General features: G+C 36.8%; 1 protein-coding gene across 5 annotated transcripts in view; it reads right to left on the reverse strand.

Moving 5' to 3' along the window:
- The window catches only part of Sytbeta (Synaptotagmin beta), a 97415-nt gene that overhangs the window by 3376 nt on the left and 71743 nt on the right, over nt 1-22296 (reverse strand). For 4 of the 5 annotated variants that reach the window (XM_076619172.1, XM_076619171.1, XM_076619173.1 and 1 more), the window contains 7 exons: nt 8244-8307; nt 7280-7523; nt 6176-6412; nt 5750-5845; nt 4077-4350; nt 3215-3448; nt 2745-2909 (listed from right to left, as the gene is read on the reverse strand). In XM_076619172.1, the coding sequence (XP_076475287.1) occupies nt 2745-2909; nt 3215-3448; nt 4077-4350; nt 5750-5845; nt 6176-6412; nt 7280-7523; nt 8244-8307 (1314 nt within the window). The remainder of the gene's footprint in view (nt 1-2744; nt 2910-3214; nt 3449-4076; nt 4351-5749; nt 5846-6175; nt 6413-7279; nt 7524-8243; nt 8308-22296) is intronic. The other variant, XM_076619174.1, reaches the window with a different exon arrangement.

Raw genomic sequence — 22296 nt, forward strand, 5'->3', positions numbered from 1 at the left:
CTGATCATGCATATTCCACGAGCTTCAAAATTTTAGAGCAAAACGTGATCACGCGAAAGAAAAGATAGCGTGTCTATAAGACTATTCTGAAGTTTCCAATCGGCTGGAATTGCCTATTTTGCAACGTTGGATCGGTCGCTTGACTCGAGAATCATCGTTGAGGACTTTTACAAAAAACCACGGAAGTTCATCGATATTCAGTCTAGACTCGTCGTACGACTACGAAGGTCGCCTCTTTCTTGTTTGCTCTTTTTTTCTTCGAGGCTTTTTTCCGGACGCGACAGAACGCTCGTCGATAATCGCGACCGACAACTCGCCAACTCGCTATGTAAACACGCGATTTCACAAAGCAAATAAATTCTCTATTCAACTAGTACAGGTTTCCACAAGGATAGTATAAGCAGGAACTTCTGTTTTTCGTTATTACTAGCGTAGCGTTTAGCGTAGACGAGAGACGCGATATCGCTGCGGTTTTGTAAATCACACATTTGACAGTTCAATTTACCATTGTTAATCCTGTAATACAATAGTAGGTCTAGTCTACGTTCTCTACTTATTTCTTTTTTCTCTCTGTATAGTTTTAAGAGACGACTGGTCGGTTCTACGGATGCTTCCTGATTGTCTTTCTTTCTCTTTTTCTTCTTTTGCATGAAAAAACTATTTAACCGTAGCGCTACGTTTGCTCAACGTGGTTGTTATACGTACGTATACGTTTGTTAACAGATCATCTTTTGACAAAATCATCATCTTGCAGAAAGTACTATTATGATTATAGAATCACGGTAAATACGATATAATCTTTGCTAACCGAAAGAGAACGACATATAAAAAAATAAGAGATCCCTAAATAAAGCAATCGTTATTTAGTATTTGAAAGATTGGTGAGATCAATTCGAGTGGCAAGTTAATTCGTTTCTCATAATTGTTAGACTAATGAAATTTCTTTATTTATCATTATCGGCTTGTGTATACGTTTCAATACGATCTCGTAGTTTTGCAGGATCTAAAATACAAATTTGTCACTGCTGCAAAATTTCACTAACGACTCACGTTCAAAGTCTATATCCGCCGAGTAACAAATAAAAACGTATCGATGAAAATTGTTCACTACCGAAGTTGCGAGAATTGATTGGAATTCAACTCTACGGGGATCTGGTGTTTTCTAAATTGTTGCTAGGTTTTGTAGGCGACCCTATGATGTAAATCAATAACTTGTAATCGACGGAACTCGTTTATAGTTGGCAAGGTTGCGTGATCCCGAGAACAATACTGCAGAGTTTTACGTTTCGTGGAAATGGCTGCGGAGGTATTGCTTTTGAAATATTCGATGCAAAGCAGATGGTGTCTATCGCATGTAAAATAACTTGACTGTATTTTACAAAAGTACGCAGATACATAAAAATAAGGAACTTTGTATTTAACGAAAATATATTTTACGTATATCTTATGAAAAAGTCGTACTCGGAGCTAATTATTCGTGAAACGAAATTTTTGAATATCATTTTAATTTTTATATCGTTTGAATATCATTTAATTTTAATGGAATTCGATACTTTTAGTTAACTATATCGATATCTATAGCGATAGCCTTATTAAGGTCAAAAAAGGATGGTCATTTTTTATTCTTCTATACTTAATTTAAGATAGATTCGTCGATATTAAACGAAACGGATGTTATTGGAAAATTGTTCGAAATGCACAGGACAAATAATGTCAAAATAGAAATAGATGATACATACATGTGACTATATTGTAACTTTGTTCCTTTCTTTTTTTTTTTTGTTTTTTTTTATCACACTCGAATTACAGAAAAATCGAACGTATACACGTACTATGCCAATACGTACGTCGATTATCGAACAATTTTAATATCTCGAGCTACTAAACAAAGTTGCAAAGTGTGTTGAATTTTTTCGTTAATACGATTTTTATTTTAATTTTCGCACGATCTTTGACGAGAAGGAAAAAAAAAAACGGCGAGCTACGTTTCGCAACATAAAAATTGAAAATTAAATTTTTCCCATGCTGCTGAAAATGTGATTTTTCTCTCTTGTTACAGAGCCGTATAATATAGTTGGAACGCTCAGCCTCGTGGAATTTTGTTACGCATATCAATACACGAACCGTTGATTTAAATAATATTTTCAATGGGACAACCCACCGACATCTGACAGTGGTCCGGAAGATAAATCTTTTTCGAATTAATTAATATCTTTTTAATATATTTAATATATCTTTTATTCATCATGTGTAATAATAGATTATTCTATGCGAAATTGCAAGTATGTGAAAACTTTAATGGAAGATCGATATAATCGTGTTATTTTCCAACAATAAGATAAGATAATCGAGGAGACGATTCATAAAATCTGTACTTATTAAATGTATAGGATTTTGTTTCGAACAAATCTCCAAGGTTTTGTGAAAGAAAACAAGAAAATTTCAGTCGTATTTCCCTTTTAGTTCACCAAAATTTGCTCCGATTTTTGGTTTAATGGAGTAGCTTTTTATAAAATGTCATAGATACAACGAAATTTACGAAAGGCGACGGACATTATATCTTTGAATCAGTTTGATTTAAATTATTCCTCCGATATGAAATCGATATGATCTTCGTGCAAAACACTTTGAAATTGCTTCTCACCAGGACAATGGTTTTATTTACTCGACGATACGACGATACGAGAGCCTGCATTACGGTGGAACTAGAAAAGCTTGATTAAACACGTTGCACGTATATCTACCTCGATGGCTGACGATGCAAGATAGTTGGCAGGAACATTAAAGGACATTGCCTCGTTCCAAACGGGACTGGTGGTCGCTTTTCTTACAGCAGTTTTCTTCTTCTTCACCCTCTTCTCTCCGCAAAGGAGATTTACTTTCACGAAGGAATCTAAGGTTTCTTTGTCCTGCGTAACACAATCAGGCGCGTCACGTGGAATATGAAAATGCTCAAATTGTCGATATCTTTCATGACGCAAACGAACGACAGCAAGAAGAGACGTCAATTTCAGACATCGATTAAAAACGGAATCAGCAATCAAACGAAACGAAACGAAACGAAACGAAAATGATTAACGTTTTAATAGTCGCACGAACCAAAGTTAAGTGACAAAAGTTGATGGGAAAATTAGAGAACGAAAAGTAGAACTAAAATATTACTAAAATATGTAAATAAAGTAACAAGGAAATTTGGTAAATTCGATCGAGTTACCTGTGGTGGAAACAGATTTCGCGCCTTCAAAATCTGTACTGTTAATCGTTCGGCACTGGGCAGATAAGAGAGCGACAGTAGAACTTCTTGAATTTGTTCGGGTGGCTTCCGTTCACGTTCAATGTCTCCCCAAACTTCTTCGGTCGAGGTAGGAGAATCTAATCGTAAAATATTTAGCGGCACTTTGACAGAACCTACTATGTCATTCCTGGAGAAACGATCGTAATCGAGCACCTGTCAGACAGAAAAAGTTTGACTCGATTAAATCACCGATTTTCTGGTGCGCGTAACGTGAAAAATGTAATTTATAACTCGTATCGTAATAAATGTTAACGAAACATTAGCCTTCGTTGATCGAAGGTTCTGCTAATATTTCTGCTATATTAGGGTCGATGACCCATATTACAAAAAATCTTTTCATGCGCCGAAAGGAAAATTAAGAAAAAATTAAATGTCAAAAAATATACTGTTTAAATAGAACTGTGTTTGCACCAAAGAGAAACGAATAATACCAGTACAATTTAATCGAAGATAAAGGTTTTGAAACAAAGTAAGGACCATCCGAATTTGATACGTCTGTTTCTCCATTTACATAAATCTATTGATTTCAATTTCGTAGAAACCCGATGTTTTTGCTATGTCGAGATGATTTATTGCATTACGAATGTTATCAAACCAATGAAACAAACGTAACAGATTCCACTTTTTTCCAACGAAATAACACACAAACGAAGATAATTGTCGCATTGTTGTTTGATTTTGATATATCGAATAAAAGTAAAAGTAAAATGGAAAAAAAGTACTTGCGATATTTATCGATGATAGAACTTAATAGCTAACACGGTAATAATGTGTCAATTGCCTGTAAAACTAGGGTCCTGTCTTGAAGTTCGTCGTTGCTGACGGGGAACTTGAATTGTTGGTCGAAGAACGGATTCGCCTCGTTACGGTATATCTGTGTCTGTCGTTTTCTCGAATCCACTTCAGGGCTGAGCGTCAGCTTCACGTAAGGATCGTTGAATCCTCCTTGATCACTTCCAGCCAGGTCGTGAGCCTCGATCAGGTGTACATGCAGGTCCGATCGATCGAAGTCGTATTTGAATCGCAAATGCAGCCGGCCTAAACTCTTTCCATTTCTAAAATGACAGCCAGCACGAAGACGCGCGTTATTTCCACTTCTATTCGTTTCTTATCGAACGTATCTGTATCGAGTGATCTGAATTCGAATGACACGTGTTCTCGTGGAAATGTATCGTGGATGTATGTCAAGTTGACTCGAGTTGGAGAACCAATATTAACAAGCGTAAAACCGAAGATGATATTATACACGACGATCGTTGTTTTCCTTAAGTTACGCAATATATAATTGAACGAACTTTGGCGCTCTAAAGAGCCTCGTTTAAATTAGCGAATTCCGGTGCTTGAATTGAAACGAGGCAGAGTTCGAACGAGAGTCATAAGAGAGTTTGAGAGCATATATTTTTCTTGAAGTAAATAACAAACTGCGGCAGACCAAACGTTCCTAGATTGCTTGATCTCGAGTAAGCTAATTAATCTGAACAAGATCCGATAGGGGCAAAGTGATTTCAAATTGTTCCAGCTCGTACCGATCGATGTCGTACAAATTATGTAAAATTCCATACGTTGGATTTAATCGGAACAACGTATCACAATCAAATGGAACATAAAATTCTAAATATTTGTTTCTATTTCGAATCAAGCTCGAAATACTTATCAATCAGTTATTTTCACTCGGCGTCGAATAGGTATTTCGAATAGGTGCATCGTATTTAACGATAAACACGGATCTACGTGCGCACATTGCTTAGTCGTATACGTGGTACACGTTCCAATTAGCAGACGCGGTAATACGAAGAAGCATTAACGCGTTCTTTGCCTATTGACCAGGGGATTGATCATTCGCGTGTCTCGCGTTCAAGTCAAATAAAACAGCTGACTTTCGTATCAGATTGCAGTATATCCGGTAGGTGCTTATCCTTTTAGGTGGTATATCCTTTTAGGTGCTTTGCATGTTCCGGGCAGGAATAGATGGACATGTAGGTCGTGCGTATATGCAAATATAATATGCGTATCTGTAAAGTGGGCTAAAGTTGCGTTGTGTTTCGATCGTATGAAAATATTAAACGTCCACGATAAATGATGGCGCGTAATAATAGAAGCACAACGTTTCAATGGTATCGAATGATTTAACGGGAATACGATCGTGATCCGATTATACTCCATGTTTTCTTTAACTGGTTTCTGGAACAACTGTAACGACGTGAATTGGCGTGTTACGAGCACGCACAGGATGTTAATATCGTTTTAAAGTTGCGACCTTTAGATTTTTATACGTGTACATATATACCGTGAATTCTATTGATTTAATCATCGAATAAAATTAATTTAATATCGATAGACTTTGTTGGTTGAACGTTTAATAAATTTTATTCGTGTTAACCGTGCTCTCTTATGTAGAAATAAAGAAGGAAAGCGAATATTTACGCGTTGGATGATAAAATCTTTTACACGTACCCGCGAGCCTTAAGATAAATAGGTCCATCTCTTCGTTGGTAAAGATCAGGTTGTATGGAACCGAGTGGTGATGCCGGGGGAGGTGGTCCACCTTCGCTGTTGCATAAAAGGAGTACATATTACGTTTCAAGATTATAGATCAAAGGTAATCCTTATAACGGAGATTTCTTTTTCGGATAAAAAGATTATATAGGTGGGAAATGATTGCGAGAAGCAAAATAAAAATCAATAATTTATTCAGCCATGCACGATCAAACTGTGATTATATCAATGGAACTTGACGTCCATGTAATTCTTCATTCGTTATCTACTACAAATTGACTTTAATCGATTACGTTCAAGATTACATCGCATAGAATTTAAATGACAAATAACGATCATCGTCCGATCACGAAATGATCGGGGAATGATCGGGGAATACCTCACCTTGCAGAAATGCGTGATGGTGGAATAAGAAGAGGTGAAAGACTTCGACCAGCTGATCTGGAAGCTACGTGGGCAACGCTTATCGAGGAACCACCACACGAGGAGCTCACACCTGTTGCCAGAGACGACAAAGAGCTCTGAGATGGTGACGCATTGTTGCTCAGAAGACTTCCCGAACAACTGGCTGGACTCCCACAGCGTGCATCTAATGATGCTGCACGTCCAGGTGATGGTGATCTGTGCGTTTCGCAATCGAGTGCAAGGTGCGTGTCAATTCTTCTTCGTTATATAATCAATTACGAATAATATAGACGAAGATGACGGGTGCAGTGAATGGCCAATGAACGACTAATAAAAAATCGATGTTTAACGACATGTACTTTGAAACAGTGGTATCGATAACGATAACTGTAACGATAACGAGCAATAATACAAAGATCGATCCCTTGTGGTAAATTAAAGACTTATTTTTATTAATTTTATCGTGGCAACTCAATTTATAAATATACCCCTGTTTAATATTTTACGATATGATAAAATTTAATCAAGTCCGATATTACTGTACTATACGGTTAATTAAGAAGTTCTTGAAAGCCGTCAATATATTTCTTGAAAAATCTGTCTCGCTTAATCGAGAGTAGCCGAAAAAGCTAGCTGGCCAAACTTTTCTCGAGGATCGCTTTGTCAGATTAAGAGTTCATTAAACATTCGTTATGCCTCGACCCGTCATGCCTCGGCTATGCCCGAGTAATTAACAAGATTTCATGGATTCAACGAAAACTCGGACACTCGTCCAGTGTCGTTTAATAATTCTAATGGAAACGTTTAATTTCGATGCATTATATAACGCAGAACGTCTACCGCTTATAATTATTCGTCTGCCAAGGAAGAAACAAATAACGCGAAACGAATCTTTCATGTAGAATATAACCATATGCAGGAAAGATTTCGTCGTGCAACTTTGTTCAATCATTTCACGTCAAAATCGCTTTACATTTTATAAATAGTCTCTCGTATGCAGAGTAGCGGGCTTGATCGAGATTGGCAGAAAAAAGCTCTTTTGTGTTGTCAAGTTATTCGATTATATCTTTAATTAAATCATACCTCGAACTCCTGCTGGGTGGATAAGAAGAAGCAGCGTGCAAAGGGTCCCGATGATGATGGTACCGTCCATCAGGGCCAAATGGTCGAATCTGGGTCGAAGTTCCAGTGCGATGGATGGACGGTCCAGGCGCACCTTCCAACGAGCTCTGCGAGCTCACCGACGAATTTCTCGTGAACAATCGTCCCATGCTTCCGGATCCGCCACCGCCGCCAGGATAGCTTCGACTTTGATGCGGCAAGCTCCCTGTTTCAGATGGTAATTAGATGTAATGTCGTTTACAGGCAATATTGACGAAGCTGGTAACGAAGCGACGATCAATGAGTCCCCGTCTACTCTATTATTACGTTCCACTTAACCTTTCGAAGACTCTCTAACACCATTGATCAGAAATTTCAGTATTCTCGCAGTGATATTTTTTTATGACCAAAAATGTGGTCGAAGCGCGGTGGACCGGTAGAACGTGAAGCGTTGAGGTCTGATACAAGCGTTGTTGTGAGTTTACATTGGTGACACTGTGTGATTTGACAAATTTACATGTATTTTTATTCTAATTTCTATTCTATTATATTTCTATTCTGAAATGACAGAAATCACATGAAACGAATCACACGAAAACAATCAAATTCTGTAGCGGCACTCGACAGAAAACTTTCTAACGGTTTCTGTCCCGTGTTCTGTAACGTTCTGTCTGTCTACGCAAACACCCTATCCTTCGGACAAGACGATAGCCAATGATGTCGAAACATCTTCATAGCATATTTTTAACTAGCCTAAAGACCCGCTATAAATCGTAGGATTTCCCTGGCTAAGGTCCTTCATAATTTTAGAGCGCGACAGAAGAACTGGTATCTCTTGTCGATTGGTAATTTTCAATGTAAGGATGGAAGAGACTGTTGCGATATAGCGAGATCGTCGAAGATGAAAAGGTTTGTGTTATACTAATTTTCTAGCGAAGAATCTTACCTGATTCAATGACCACGGAGGAGCATGGCTGCACTGCGTGTTGTTCCTTGGCAACGTTAAACTCCTGAAACAGAATTTCTATTCGTTAGAAGCATCGTTGGAGTAGAATTTATTCGATTTCTTCCACCTGTCGTTTTGTTTCTCCGTTCCTGGATAAAACGGACTTTTTCAAAATACACGTATGTGTATTACACGCATGTAAAAGAAGTTTCTATAGAAAAAATGATGCCTCTTGCCACGAAACAACGCAATATCCCATCGCTGTCACTTATCCAATATGCTACACTTTTTTCTTTTCACCTTTCCTTTCTATCGCAACGGTCTTCTAAATTAATTGACCATTTTTTCACTCGTAAACCCGTCCAGTGATAACTCGAATTTAAAAGAGAAACAAAGCCAACAGTTCCCTTTAACCAGCCAGCAGAACGTTTACCCCCCAACATGCAAAAAAATGAATTTCGATTTCAAAGTTAAATTACGCGTACGTACGTGCTATCAAACGCGTTCGTGTTACGTGTGCGCCATACAATCTGGGTCAACGTAAAAAGAAGAAAAATATCGAAAACGAAAAAAATATTGGGATGGAAAAATGAGAGAGAAGGAGGAGCACGACGAAATGCAGCAGAATGTCTGTGTTTCGATGTTGCGTAATATCGTCCGAAGGAGCCACAAAATTTCCAACGATTCGTTCAATTTCCTCGAAATATTCGACACAATTTCTTCGCACAATTTCCCACCTTTTTTCCCTGTTCCCGAACGAATCGTGTTCCCGTTCCAAGAGATCCTGTTTATTCCTGCATCCGTAACTAATAATTGTAACACGAATACATCGGCGAAGGAGGAGGAGGTCTACGACTGTGTTTTTGGATATTGGCAACGGACACACTCGACGCCGGGCCCAAGAAAACATGGAAATTAATCGTTCGCTGATTGGGCACAGTCATCGATCTATTTTTAGAAAAACGTGTAAAAAATTTTCTTGACAAAGAAATTTATTTCTTTCTTTCTCTTTGTTTTTTTAATGCGGAAATGTCTACTGTTTTTGTTTGTCTGTATTCATAAAATCTTTTTGGAGAGTTGAAAAAGGTCTGAAACACGTGCCGTGTGTTTTTAGTGGAGAATTTCGAAGCTGTTTTTTTTTTATATCGAATATTAATTTTTCATCGAATCAATTTTTTGCAAACAAAATTGTTTCAATACGTTTAAGTATACGTTCAATACGTTTACAGGTTGATGTTAAATATCAGTCGATAAAGAAATAGTAAGAAAATCGTTTCGCTACATATTGCGGTATTCTATTTGGTTTTGAAACGGGGAGGCATCTAAGCAAGCATTTCCGTGGTTACGTAAATATTTCCACACAATTCTGCTACCAATTTTGCAACCTCTATACCAGGTAAATATCGAGACGTTCGTTCGATCTTTCAAATTCGCCGATAGCAAATCTGTGTACACATGGAAGGTAAGCAAATAGAATTGCGTATGTTGAAAGTTGTTCGAATAAGTTGCTGAGAAATTGCAATAAAAGAAATTACGGAAAACGGTTTCCTTAAAATACTCGTTAAATAAGTTTTGTTATATCTTCTGCAAATGTTATCTAAACACTAACGTGGATAAAATAGCGAAGTAAAGAATTGAATATTTTCCAAAACATAAAACGACATCAATGACAAATCAAAAGTTCTTTGCATTTAACGATAAAAAATATCATGGATGGAGCTAAAAAATGTTGCGAATTAAAGAATAAAGAATTAAAAGTTGATCGGTCAACCTAATATCCTGCCGTTTGTCCTACCATTTATTCTTTAGCTTAGCAACAGTTTTGGAAAAAAAGTTTATACAACGCGAGAAGATCGCGTGAGATTTCGTGCGTTCTCCGCTTTTCATCCAGACTTAAATAGATACGCGTACAATGTATAACGTCACGCGCGTGGCTGAACGAGACAAAGTCCTTTTTTGTTCGTTCCTCGTTCAATTTTTTTTTTTATTACCACTTTCTAATTCCTATCGATATTCGTGCGCCCAAAGGAAATGTTTTCTGGTTGTTTCGTTATGGACCGAATCCAGGAAACTCCGAATCCAAAAAATTGAAAGAATTGAGACTGTAGAACCGGTCTGTGAACGCTACAGAAAACTCGTAAAAATCCGAATATTCTGCTCGTGAAATCTTTCTGTATTTCCGTGAATATAACTTACGAGAGGGAAGTCTTTCAGCTTTGATAAAAACCAGAAACAAATACTCTTTTCATCGCTTCGTTTATAATAATAAAGGCTTATCAGATAAATTTCTAAAAGAGAAATCATTTTTCGTTAAAGCGTTTTTATTTTACTGTCAACTATAGAACGGGGAGACTCTATTTTGATCAGAAGCAAGACTAACAGATTTATCAACTAATTTCTAAGAACAAGTGATCTGTCTTTCTGTCAACTCGCTAAAACGTGTTACCTCGTCTTTTTTAAGCGACCTTTAAAAAACGTTATCGACGAATAAATGTCGCACGGTTAATTAATATTCCTTATCTGGGCGTTTCGGGAAACATCGTAGATCTTCTCTATAAGTTATCCTCGCGCTAATCTTTATAACCGTCCTTTAACTCTTACGAGGTAACAAACAGACCGCGATCGCCGAGCAATTTTAACCAGGTCGAGGATACAAGCTAATTTCATTTCCGTTGTCACGATTCATCGGTCGAGCTTCGTGTTTTTCAATGGCGAGCCCGTCTCACTTTCTGCGATTTCTAACGATCCGAGAAATATAGGATAGCTTCGTTAATTACTTCTCTGCCAGCTGACTACCACTTATCATATTTTCATACCACACTGTTTCACCTATTTGTTCACCTTTCCCATCTTTTTCCTCGTTTTCCGCTTTTCTTCGTCGTTTAACCTTGCTCCAATTTCTCCACAAAGGCGCACAGGTTCAACAGTTGCGAAGTGCGAAGAGACGTCCTGGTCTATCGATGCGTTAATTAAATTGTTTTGCCATTTCGAAACGCTACCGAAGGACGTTGCTGTTCAGAGATTATCACGGTGAAACGATTGCCAGATTGGAGAATATCGGATCGTTGAATCGTTTGATAAAATTTTCCGAGAACGCGAAATCTACTTGCGAATCGACGCTTTAATTCGCATCGAGATACCGTTTCGCGAAGGATATTTCTGTCTGCTCGGGGCTAAAAGGTAACAAGAAAGATCGTTCAATTCCCAGAGCATGGCGGAGAATCATCGCTTTTACGTATACTCAATGTATAAATGCTTTCTTGGTAAATATTGTCATTGAGCACGTCGCACGATACTGTAATACTTTGACTCTACTATTTTGCCAATTGACATAGGGTTTTATTTCTTAATTGGAAGAGTAGTTAAATAATGTTGTTCATTGATTGAATTATAGATATTTTTCTAATGATTTATTTGTACAAGGATTCATCGACTTTTACTATATCGTTATACTTGTACAAAGTACGTGTTGTTATATCCCATTTGCATATAGTAAAATTAAATTTAACTTACTTAAAGTTTAGCGTTCTTTAGATAAAATGTTTCATTTCATGTTCGAAGGAATTTGTAACTAAGAAATGATCCAGTTAAGGTAAGTAAGTATAGAAATACTTTGGCTGTTTGGTTCATCGCGAGAAAGGTTGTAAGTTTCTATGATAATGGAACGAATGTTTTAGAGCGGAAAAGGAGAGTTGCTTTCAAGTTTCTTTTTCCCTGTGAAATTCTGGCAATACTGCATCTTTTTAATCGTCGCGATAACGAGCGCCAGCAAACATATATGAAAATGAAATTAGGTCGTCGTACAAATAATTTTCAACCGTAAATTAAACGTCCTGTACGCGCGTATAGAAAATATTTTCATACATAAACACGAAGTTAGATAGACAGAACTTGAAAATTCTATCGTACGACGAGTTTCAAATGAAGTTTATAACTTCCTTGATGCGTGATAAATAAACTGGAGCCTGATTCCCTCAAGTTATCGTATGTCATGTATATTGTATCTTCATTCATGATCTCTTACTGAAAATCCACTGATAACCGTTCAAAATTCTACCGATTTTACGATACTCTCGATTCCACCGAGTTGCGATCCGAATTTAGAGGGAGACCGCGCTACAAGTAATGGAATACACATACAATCTTATGCATTCACCTGTTGTAACGGTGAATCAAATCAGGATCAATTCGTCATCAACAAGATTAAAGCGTGTTTATAAGAATACACATACAATAACATAATAATAATAATAAAAACAACAACAACAACAACAACAACAACAATAATGATAATAATAATGTAATAATAAAACAGGTTATATAAGGCTAGGTATAACACTCGCTACGCTACTTGTCTGACTAGGCGCGGCAACTATCCGCTACATTCTACTTGTCTGACTAGGCAGAGCACTCGCTCGGTCTACTCTACTTGTCTAAATAGGCACACCGTTTCTAGCTGATTTACACTACTTGTCTGACAAGGCATAATGGCTGCTCGACCTATTCTACTTGTCTATCTATACTTATACCTACCGACACAACGGTCATAGTTGATCTACACTATTTGGCTGATTTAAAAACAACGCCCGCCTCTGTTCGGCTTAAACTACTTACCTGATTAGGCATATCTTTAAGTGGCGCTTGTCTACACTACACTATCGAGCTGGCTAGGCATAATGGGTTAATTCATCCATATTACTTATTTAAATATGTACTTTTATTTCGCAACATAGAGTATGACACGAAACTAGCAACACGTTCAGTCGTGAAACTCGTTTATTTCATTACTATGGCTACACATACGTGTAACATTGAAAACGTAATCTACGATTTTCCTGAATCCTCAATGTACCCTGTTTATTCTACTTGTTCGACTATGCGCACGCCCCCAGCGAGCTTTCGCTTCGATAACGAGTCTTGCAACGAAAAATCATTCCTCGCATTATTTCGCAGTATTTCACATGTCGAATTTATTGTCCCTTTACACTTAGAAGAAACATTTTATACACGTGAATTTCAGAAATTCCTAGATAGCTTAAAATTTCTGTCTTAAATACCTGGCACATTGGTTAAGATTCATTAAAATCAATTAATTAAGTACGGCCACGCTCGCACAATTACGCATTTTTCATGTTTCTCGCCTCGAAGGTCAATGACAATTTTTTGAACACCGCGATAGCCACGAATCGAACACAATATCTGTGTGGTTTAATCGTCAGTTTATACAGCGATTAGCGAATTTATACGACGAATATCGTTGAATTCACATTAGTATTAATTTTTATCATTTAATTTCTATCATTAGATTTACGTTATTTCCCCCCCCCCCTTTTTTTTATTTGATTTGGACTAGGATATCTGTGATTATTTCAATATGATTGCGACGATACAACGGCCAAGGCATATTTCTGTGCATTCAACAGAGAATTGTCATTTTCAGTTTGATTCTCCCCTTAGATCTCTTCATTATCCAAAGAACCGTGAAAAACGGCGGCTGAGATTAAAGAAATTTTATTTAGATATTCGGAACGAACGTCGCGAAAATTACGATAGTCATATTGCGGAATATCCTATAGATCAGTGATAATTGGAACTACTTTTTTATATTAAAGCAAAGTTAGAGATACTTTCTTCTTCAACCAATCTAAGAACGTTTTATAAAATATTAATTTCTAATTTCTATATATTTAAGTTTAACATATTCAAATCCGTATTGAATCAACACCTATTAAACGTATCGTAACAAAGAAATTTTGATATTTTAATACTTAAAAATATTTACAGATATTAACTTTTCCTTCCAAATATTCGAAAAATAGAACATTGTTTCGTCACTCATATTTGTCTACTGAGCTTTTGCTACGATTTAACGTTATGTTCATTAATCTTTCATTCTCAAAACTTAAAGGAAAACATTCCGAGGCTGCTTTATATTCAGACACCGCTGATTCTTGTCTAACTGTCCCACCATCGTTCTGTGTTGCAGCGAGCTCGCAAGGAAATAGGAGGAATAGGAAATAGGAAATAGGAAATAACGCTTCCTCCTACTAACAATGAATCGAGGCAAGATCGAGTAGAAGCGAACTCGTGCAGCGAAAGAGAATAATATTAAAAGCACGGAGATGCCCGTTCCAATCCCCTCGATTTCAGCAACATTCGGAAGCGTCGCTTCTTCGTTTACGTTTCAAACAATTCAGACGTACGAGAAAACTATCCGCCATTGTCAATAAAAATACGCAGATAAGCTTGATAGAGTGAATGTAAAATTATCTCTGTTAGTTCTTTCAAAGTGATGCTCATGAACGTTGTGCAAGCTTGTGGCAAGCTTCGTATGCTCAATAGATTCGCAATCGATACTGCACGTTTCAAAATGGTCACCATCTTTATCGATAGGAAAAGTGATAAAAGATTGAACTATAACATTTCATCTAAATGCATCGATCGATTTTAAGCAATTAGAGATGTGTATGAGGAACGACGGTGTAGAAGTATGGAGAAGAACAAGAAGAATGAGACAAATGTGGCAAAATGGATGGAAATCAAAAGTTCGAAAAATAGAATATATATAATTAGGTAATTAGGGTAACTAAGCAGTTGATCATTAAAATGGTACTTTAAAGAACAAAATAAATAGATGAATGAGTGGCTAAGTTTAGTAATGTGATATTCATTAATATATTTGAACACCAAGTATTGTTCTTTCCGGACCTTCCATTTTAAGAATCAGACCATATCCTGACAAATTTTATGTCGAATAAAGGAAATAAAATAAAGCGAAGTAAAGCATTCACATTGGCATAATAAGGCGCGTAGGAATTTTGAATCTTCTTCAAAGGTGATAAAGTAAAATTCGTTTTACATAGAGCGTTTAAATAAACATTAAAATTTACCGTAGGTGACGACAGCGAAACGGCAAGCTCAGTTATAAACCGGGCATGAGACAATTCCAGTAGTTTCTCCAGCTCCTGTCGTATTTTCTTGACAGAAGAATCTCTTACTCGCAAGCTAGAGTGCTTAAGAATGCTCTTTTCGAACATGCTGCACGACTGTCGTTACTTTCGCACACGGTAGAACAGACGTTACAGTGTAATCAGTTGTTCGAGGAACTACTTTTAGCGATGAATTTTAAAATTGCATCATATTTGTTTATTTATTTTAATGGTCCTACTGTTAGGAAAGATCAATCGTTGAAAGCGCTTCTTTTCATCGTTACATTAATATATTAGCTTGCCCGAAAAGTTTCTTTCGCTTCATAAGGTGATAATAGATGAACAACAATTTCTCTTTTATATTATCTTATTGCATTAGCTATGATCCATTTCGTTCTATTTCCATTATTATGTTCGTGCATAATTCAACAAACTAATATAAAAGAAAAAACATTGTGCGTCTATTATTTACTTATAAAACGAAAGAAACAACAAACAAATTTCGGACAACCTAATAATTTCTTCCTCTCGTTTGGATTCAAACGGAACTCGACCATAAATAATAATTCGAAAAGAATACTGCTATTTCTTTAAAATTCTAATGGCACAAGTTTAACTTTTGATCTTCATAAAAATATCATTGCTCTTCCATTGTTTTGATTAGAATTAATCAATAGTTTTTGGTGACTGGTAAAAGGTGAAAACAACTCGGTGTTGTTTGTTAGTCTTTCTGCAGTTTCTCGATTTCCATTCAATTTTCCTTTTCTCGAAATCTTCGTGAATTGAAATCACCTGTTAAATTGGTTTACGCCAGCTATTACCTTTCTCGAATACGTCCTCTATCGCTGTATTTCTTGCTGGAATAAGGAATAACGTTTCCAAAGGTACCGAGTAAATCTTCATTGTTCCAGTTGGCGGTTGCACGGGTGGCTGTTCGCACAGTTTCGTACTATTTCTTCCGCCAGTAAAAACAATCCCTATCAGTTGTCGACATTCGCGCTCGTGTGCGAGAATAAAGCGTTACCTCAACATTGTTTTTAAAATCGGCCATTATTTTTTATTATCGCGGTTAATGCAATATTTTATACTTTATAAAGTTACGTCGTTCAACTTTGTTTAATTTCAATTTCCTTTATGATCAAAATTTTATGACTAATTTTTTGACTGAAAATTCCCCGTTATTTCGTTATTACCGAAATTTTACAAAAATTCGCGTATGTATTTTACGAAATTCAATATTAAATTTGGATCGTACCGACAGAAAAATGTCGATCTCCCATCGATATTTTGAAACATTCTGCATAAGTAGAAATTTAAGAAAAGTTCGAAAGATAAGTAAATATATATATGAAACCAAAAAAAAAGAGGTAAATATCAGTGAAGTAAAAATACTGAAAAATATAATCGTGAAGTTGAATAACTTTTTCTCGATTTTTTCAACTACTTCTTCTGCTCGACATCGCCTCATTAATAGTTCTTACAGTCAGAAGAAGCGTACTCCATCAGGTATTTCACAGGACGCGGCATATGCGTCTTAGGACGTTTCGAGATTTAACACTGTACGACGCGCATAATGTGATAAACAAACTCCGGACAAAGCAATTTCGCTGCTACGTGCAACCGACAACCAGTGACAAGTTCAAACGTTCCGGTATCCCCCTCGACCAGTATAAACAAACGAGCATGTTCTCTAGACATGGTCAATCAGTCGCGCGAATCAATATCAATATCGAGTCATCGAGATCATCAGTCGGCCGAATAAGTATAACGAATGAGTCTAGCGAATCAGCGTAACAGTTAGTATCGGTACCGCAGTATCGCGCAATCTTATAACGAATATCATCGAGCGGACAACGTTTGCGATTAACTTTGTATTGTACATTTTAAAATACCTGTAAATATATTTAACGAAATCCACAAAGTAAATTCTCATTCTAATTGAAGTTAATTTTAATAAGTATTTGAAATACCAGCTTTTTAGATAGAAAATCCAACGGACAGGGGGAATCCTGCGAAGCGACTGAAATTTCTGTTTTGACAATTCTACAAATATAAATAACGTATACAACGTTAAAATATCCGATACGGTTGAAACATCGGATTGCTGATGCGAAACTCGAAAAAGCTACGATTTCAATAATGTAGCTGCGTACAACGTGACGGGCGTACTCTCTGTTTTAACAGCGTATTTCATCCGTGCCGAATGATTTCTGCATTCAGCAAGAGCGATGTTACGTAATTAAAAAGCACACTCTATTCGGCCATGTAGATGTAATCGATGGGAACAAATTTTTCTACCGCTTAATTAAATCCTCGTTCGTCTGCATCCGCAATTGAACCATTCGTTGAAACAAAATTTAAATTATTTTTTATGTTAAATCACGTTATCCACATGTTTTTAATACACGAGTTCTTCGACGAGACACGAACTTGTCCATGGTACACGGTACCTGTTACACGCGTTTCTCGAGCGGAATAACTCGTAGGTGATTTTGAAAACCCGCGTAATTATTCGCTTGAAAAACACGAATCAAAAGACAAGTGACAATTAACGAACATTCATTACGCCCGACCATGTAATTACGTTACGTTGCATCGAATCATGCTTGAGCATAGTGCACGCCTACTTGCATATAAGACGGCTTGAACGAAAACAATGTAACAATTTTCTATTTTGTTCGCTCGATCTAAATCTATCGTAAATGTTGATCAACGCTTTTGCGTTCATCGAAGCGTTGCCAAATCACTTAGACTTTGTGATTTTTAAACGAGAGATGTGCTTGTGCCTTTGTACTTTTCGAGGAAGCATCTCCGTCTTATTCGTCCGCAAATCCTACAAATTTGTGAATCTCGGCTTTTAGAAATCTAGGAATTTAGGAATCTAGACACCTGAGAATCGAGAAATCCAGCAATCTATCAAGATTCTGACGCCCGGAAATAAGAATAATGTCGGTATTTTTCAAAGCGAGAAAATTTGCGCTTGCATAAATTTTTGGTTAAATAATGGGATCCAACTATGGGGAACAGCGAGTAATTCCAACGTGGAGATTCTCCAACAATTCCAATCAAAAACTCCAAGATCCTTAATAGGTGCACCTTGCTATGTTACCAATGAAACAATACACCTTGACGCGACCTTAAGATACCCACGGTTAAAGAAGAAATATCCAAATTCAGTAACAGATATAATACAAGAGTTAACAACCACCAAAACCTATTAGTTACCCAATTACTTGACACGACGGATCAGATCCGCAGACTAAAAAGACAATACCCTTTAGATTTAAGCATTAGATTCAATTAGAATCAAACATACTATAAACTGCTACAATCCAAGTTACAATACCACGCCAAAATAATTTACTTATAATTCTCGATGAGAATTGATTGTAAGTAGTCGTCTAGTCGTCTTGAGTACGTATGAGAAAATAAATCCTTGCATTCTTTATTTTTGTGGCGACACTCGACGACGGAACTTTCCGACGGCTTCGCGACACAAAGCGCTATACCATCAAAGCATAAGGCCGATATGCCTAATGTACCATCGATATCTCTACGGTCCTTCCGCCGAATATTCGGAAGAATGCATACGCGGCAACGGTCGCGGACGTCCAACGAACGTGTGCGTAGTGGGTATGATATCGAGGGGCAACGAAAGAAAAGAATCTTTTGAACGAAGTGCGAAGGGTCAACCGATCGAAAGTGCGAGGCTTCAAAACCGATAGGCTGATGACGGAACCCACCAAACGGCAAGGGAGTACACGCGGCAACAGGAGGTCCCAGGCCCAGACCCGATACCCGGGCGTCCCCCCTTTCCCCTTCCAGCCCCCTATTTCATAAGATAACCACCTGTATAGGGATGCGACCGAGTTGTAAGAGCTTCAGTCTTGGAAGTAAACTATCATTATTGTAGCCAAGATGTTAGTAAATAAAATCTCTCTTTTTTTTATCTTCATCTTCGATCTTCTACGTGACACAAACATAGTCGAGAAGCGGGGATTGTTGATTGTTGGTTGTTGACTGTTGATTGTTAAATAAATTATATCGTTGAACATCGAGAGTATTCCTTGGGCACCTTACATCAAACATCACCGCATTTTATTTGTTATCATAACTATTTAGGATCATGGATGTACATAGCGATGTATTATAAGTTTGAGCTTAAACTCTCATCTCAAATTCACGTATCAATTTTAATTCTTCCACGTAACATGATGAAATTTCTCCTCACGCATATACAGTATACACGAAATGCATACAAGAAAGTTCAACGTGTACAATGTCTTGTGTATCGAAAAGCATCGCATCGGTCGAGAATGCAATTTACATCATTATATCACGAAACGTATCACCAGTTTGATACGCTGAAAGCTTCTGCTCCATAGTAGACATAGGCTCTAGAGCAATTAGCAGCTACAATGACTATCGAGCATCTTGGGTTAATTTCAGACTTGATTACTGATATTCCTCCTCTTGCTCCTCCTCCTCTCTCTCTCTCTCTCTCTCTTTCTGTCTCTGTTTGTCTGTCTGTCTGTCACTCTTATACTCTCTTTTGATCTTCACTGTTTGATCGAAATTAAACCTCCCAATAATCGCGTGAGCGTCTTCTTAGAACTAGAAACATGGCGATAGAGAAACATCAAACAAGTAAAAATTATTGTTCGAGCAAGATTAAGATAGTATTAGACGGTTACAGTTATGCAAGGTACGAAGAAAGGGAAAGTGAAACATTCCGATTATTGCGCTATAGAATGAGTTAAAACAGATTGGAATTTCCAAGACAAACTAGTCGTTTCCTTAAGCAGATTATTTGTATTAGCAACTATTTCCAAGATTATTGCTGTCAAATTAGATTATTGGAACTCTGCTAACGCGTAGAACGTGAATCAAACTTTCTCCAATTTTTTACATATAGATCATCCATCTTTTATTTAAATTAATTTCTACTTTTTCACTAATGGCTAATTCTGCGATCTAAATTTGTTATGTCTCGATTTTGCTTTCGCTTCAATGGAAAGAGGATTTTGAATATCTTAAGAAAATCACGTAATTGGAATCGGCAATCGCATACTTCAATGTCCTAACAACATACGTAACAGTGTCAATGTCACAGGCATCGACACAGCAATTTTTCTCATTTCCATAGGTTTTTGTCTGAAAGTTGATAGGTTTTTATATTCTGTCAAAACCCCAACATATCATATAACGAAACATACAGCGTTTGCAAGCTGAAAACTTTTGGTCACTTTAGGTATATGTCAACGTATAGTCCAACCACGAGTTACCGCAAAACCAGAATTACCGGATATTCGAAATAATCGGTGGACAACGGGCAACGAAATTCACGCCACCGTTTAATTACGTATCGACGGCCGAATCGTTTCTTACTAATTAATTCAGGACGTCGCGTAAATATTGCAATAATCATGCGGGCCCGTTAATATTGTTCAAGTGAATTCAGGCCACAGGTAGGCAAATAACGAAGTTTGGGATCAACGACCGGTGGGTCGGTGCCACTGCGACTGCAACATGCTGCCCTAAGCCTACAATAGCAATGATGCTTTCAGCGTGCCTAATTGAAAGTGGCAATACATTTCGTGTGTGTAATAATGGAAATTACATTGTGTGCACGTTACTTCGAGAAGAGGCGAGCCAAAATTCTACCCTCCAGAGACATAGTATCTGACGCACTCTCGATACTCGCTTCAATTTACAACGCAAGGACGTTTAACATATTTTACGATCTAATTTTGTTCAGTTCAAACAAATCACGTTGAAAAAAAAAACAAAAAAGCCAAACAATTGCGAGAAGCGAATTCGTCTAATGATCGATTTACATGTAAATATCATATTGGTGCAGTATGATGCTATTCGTGCGTAAGGTATCACACGGTATAGTTATATATTACTCGTATACTAGAAGATTTTAAAAAAAACGAATAAGTAATAAGTTATGAGTTTTTGACTTCCTAATTTTGATAATAATTCCGTTAGCTAAAAGCGAGTAACATAACGTAGTTGGAAAAGGGAACGAGCTTGTTAAATTTAAAAATTATTTCCTTGTAAAAGACAAAGAATATTAATCATAATTATAATATAGGTATTATTCTGCTAATTGATGATCCAAGGGAAATATGTTTGAAGAGATGTTCAATTTATTTTATTTCAAATTCATTGCATTTAAGCTTCATTAACAATCGCATCTTTGATTAAGCCACACTTATCGGTAGAATGTACCCGTCGTACCGATATCGATCGATGGTTCATTAATATTCCTGTTGATGCGTGTTTCATACTTTTAGCATCGTGAATCGTCGTACTTGTTTGCTCGCTATAAGCGTACAACTAATTCGAATGTGTCGAACGCATTTGCATATTGTCCATAGCTAATCTTGCTTGCAAGAGTCTATAATTAACCAAAACGTAGTATACCTGTAATTTAGTAATTTGCATGTAATTCAAGAGACTGAGATACCAATTTGCTTGTGATTCACGTTACAGTACACACTTCTTTTAATTCGATATCCTTTTACCAATGTTTTCTAATTTCAAAAAAGGAATTTCTTCGATTAAATTTTCAATTCTCTTCACCTTAAATTTTAATTCGTCTAATAAATTATCTAGAATCAAACATACGATGAACACTTATTAAACACGACATAGTACCACGCCAGAATCATTTACTTATAATTCTCAATGAGAATTGATTGTAATAAAATTTCAAATAAATTCCAAACAAAGAAAAGAAACGAAAAATCTAATATATTACATACTTTTTGCTTGTATACTGCATTAACGTATAATTGGAATATAAACTTTCAATCGTATATATCTTTCCCGCTATAATATCGAGACCTCAAAAAATGAACTCTTTATCGAAAATAAAAATAATTCAATTTCAATTCTGAAAACATCCTAACGAAGCAGGAGAAAAGGGAATAAATGAAATAAATATAAGGGAATGGTATCGATTTAGATGTAAAGTGTCCAATGAAAAGGGACGAACGTAACATGAATAGAATAACACGTAATAACTCGGCCGGCTATCGCCCAACGACAAGGATACGATTATCCGACCAATTATTACTAAATGAACATGCAAATCGGATTCACATCAACTCGTA

Source organism: Bombus vancouverensis, chromosome 6 (assembly GCF_051014615.1).
Source record: "Bombus vancouverensis nearcticus chromosome 6, iyBomVanc1_principal, whole genome shotgun sequence".
NCBI classification, from domain to species: Eukaryota; Metazoa; Arthropoda; class Insecta; order Hymenoptera; family Apidae; genus Bombus; species Bombus vancouverensis.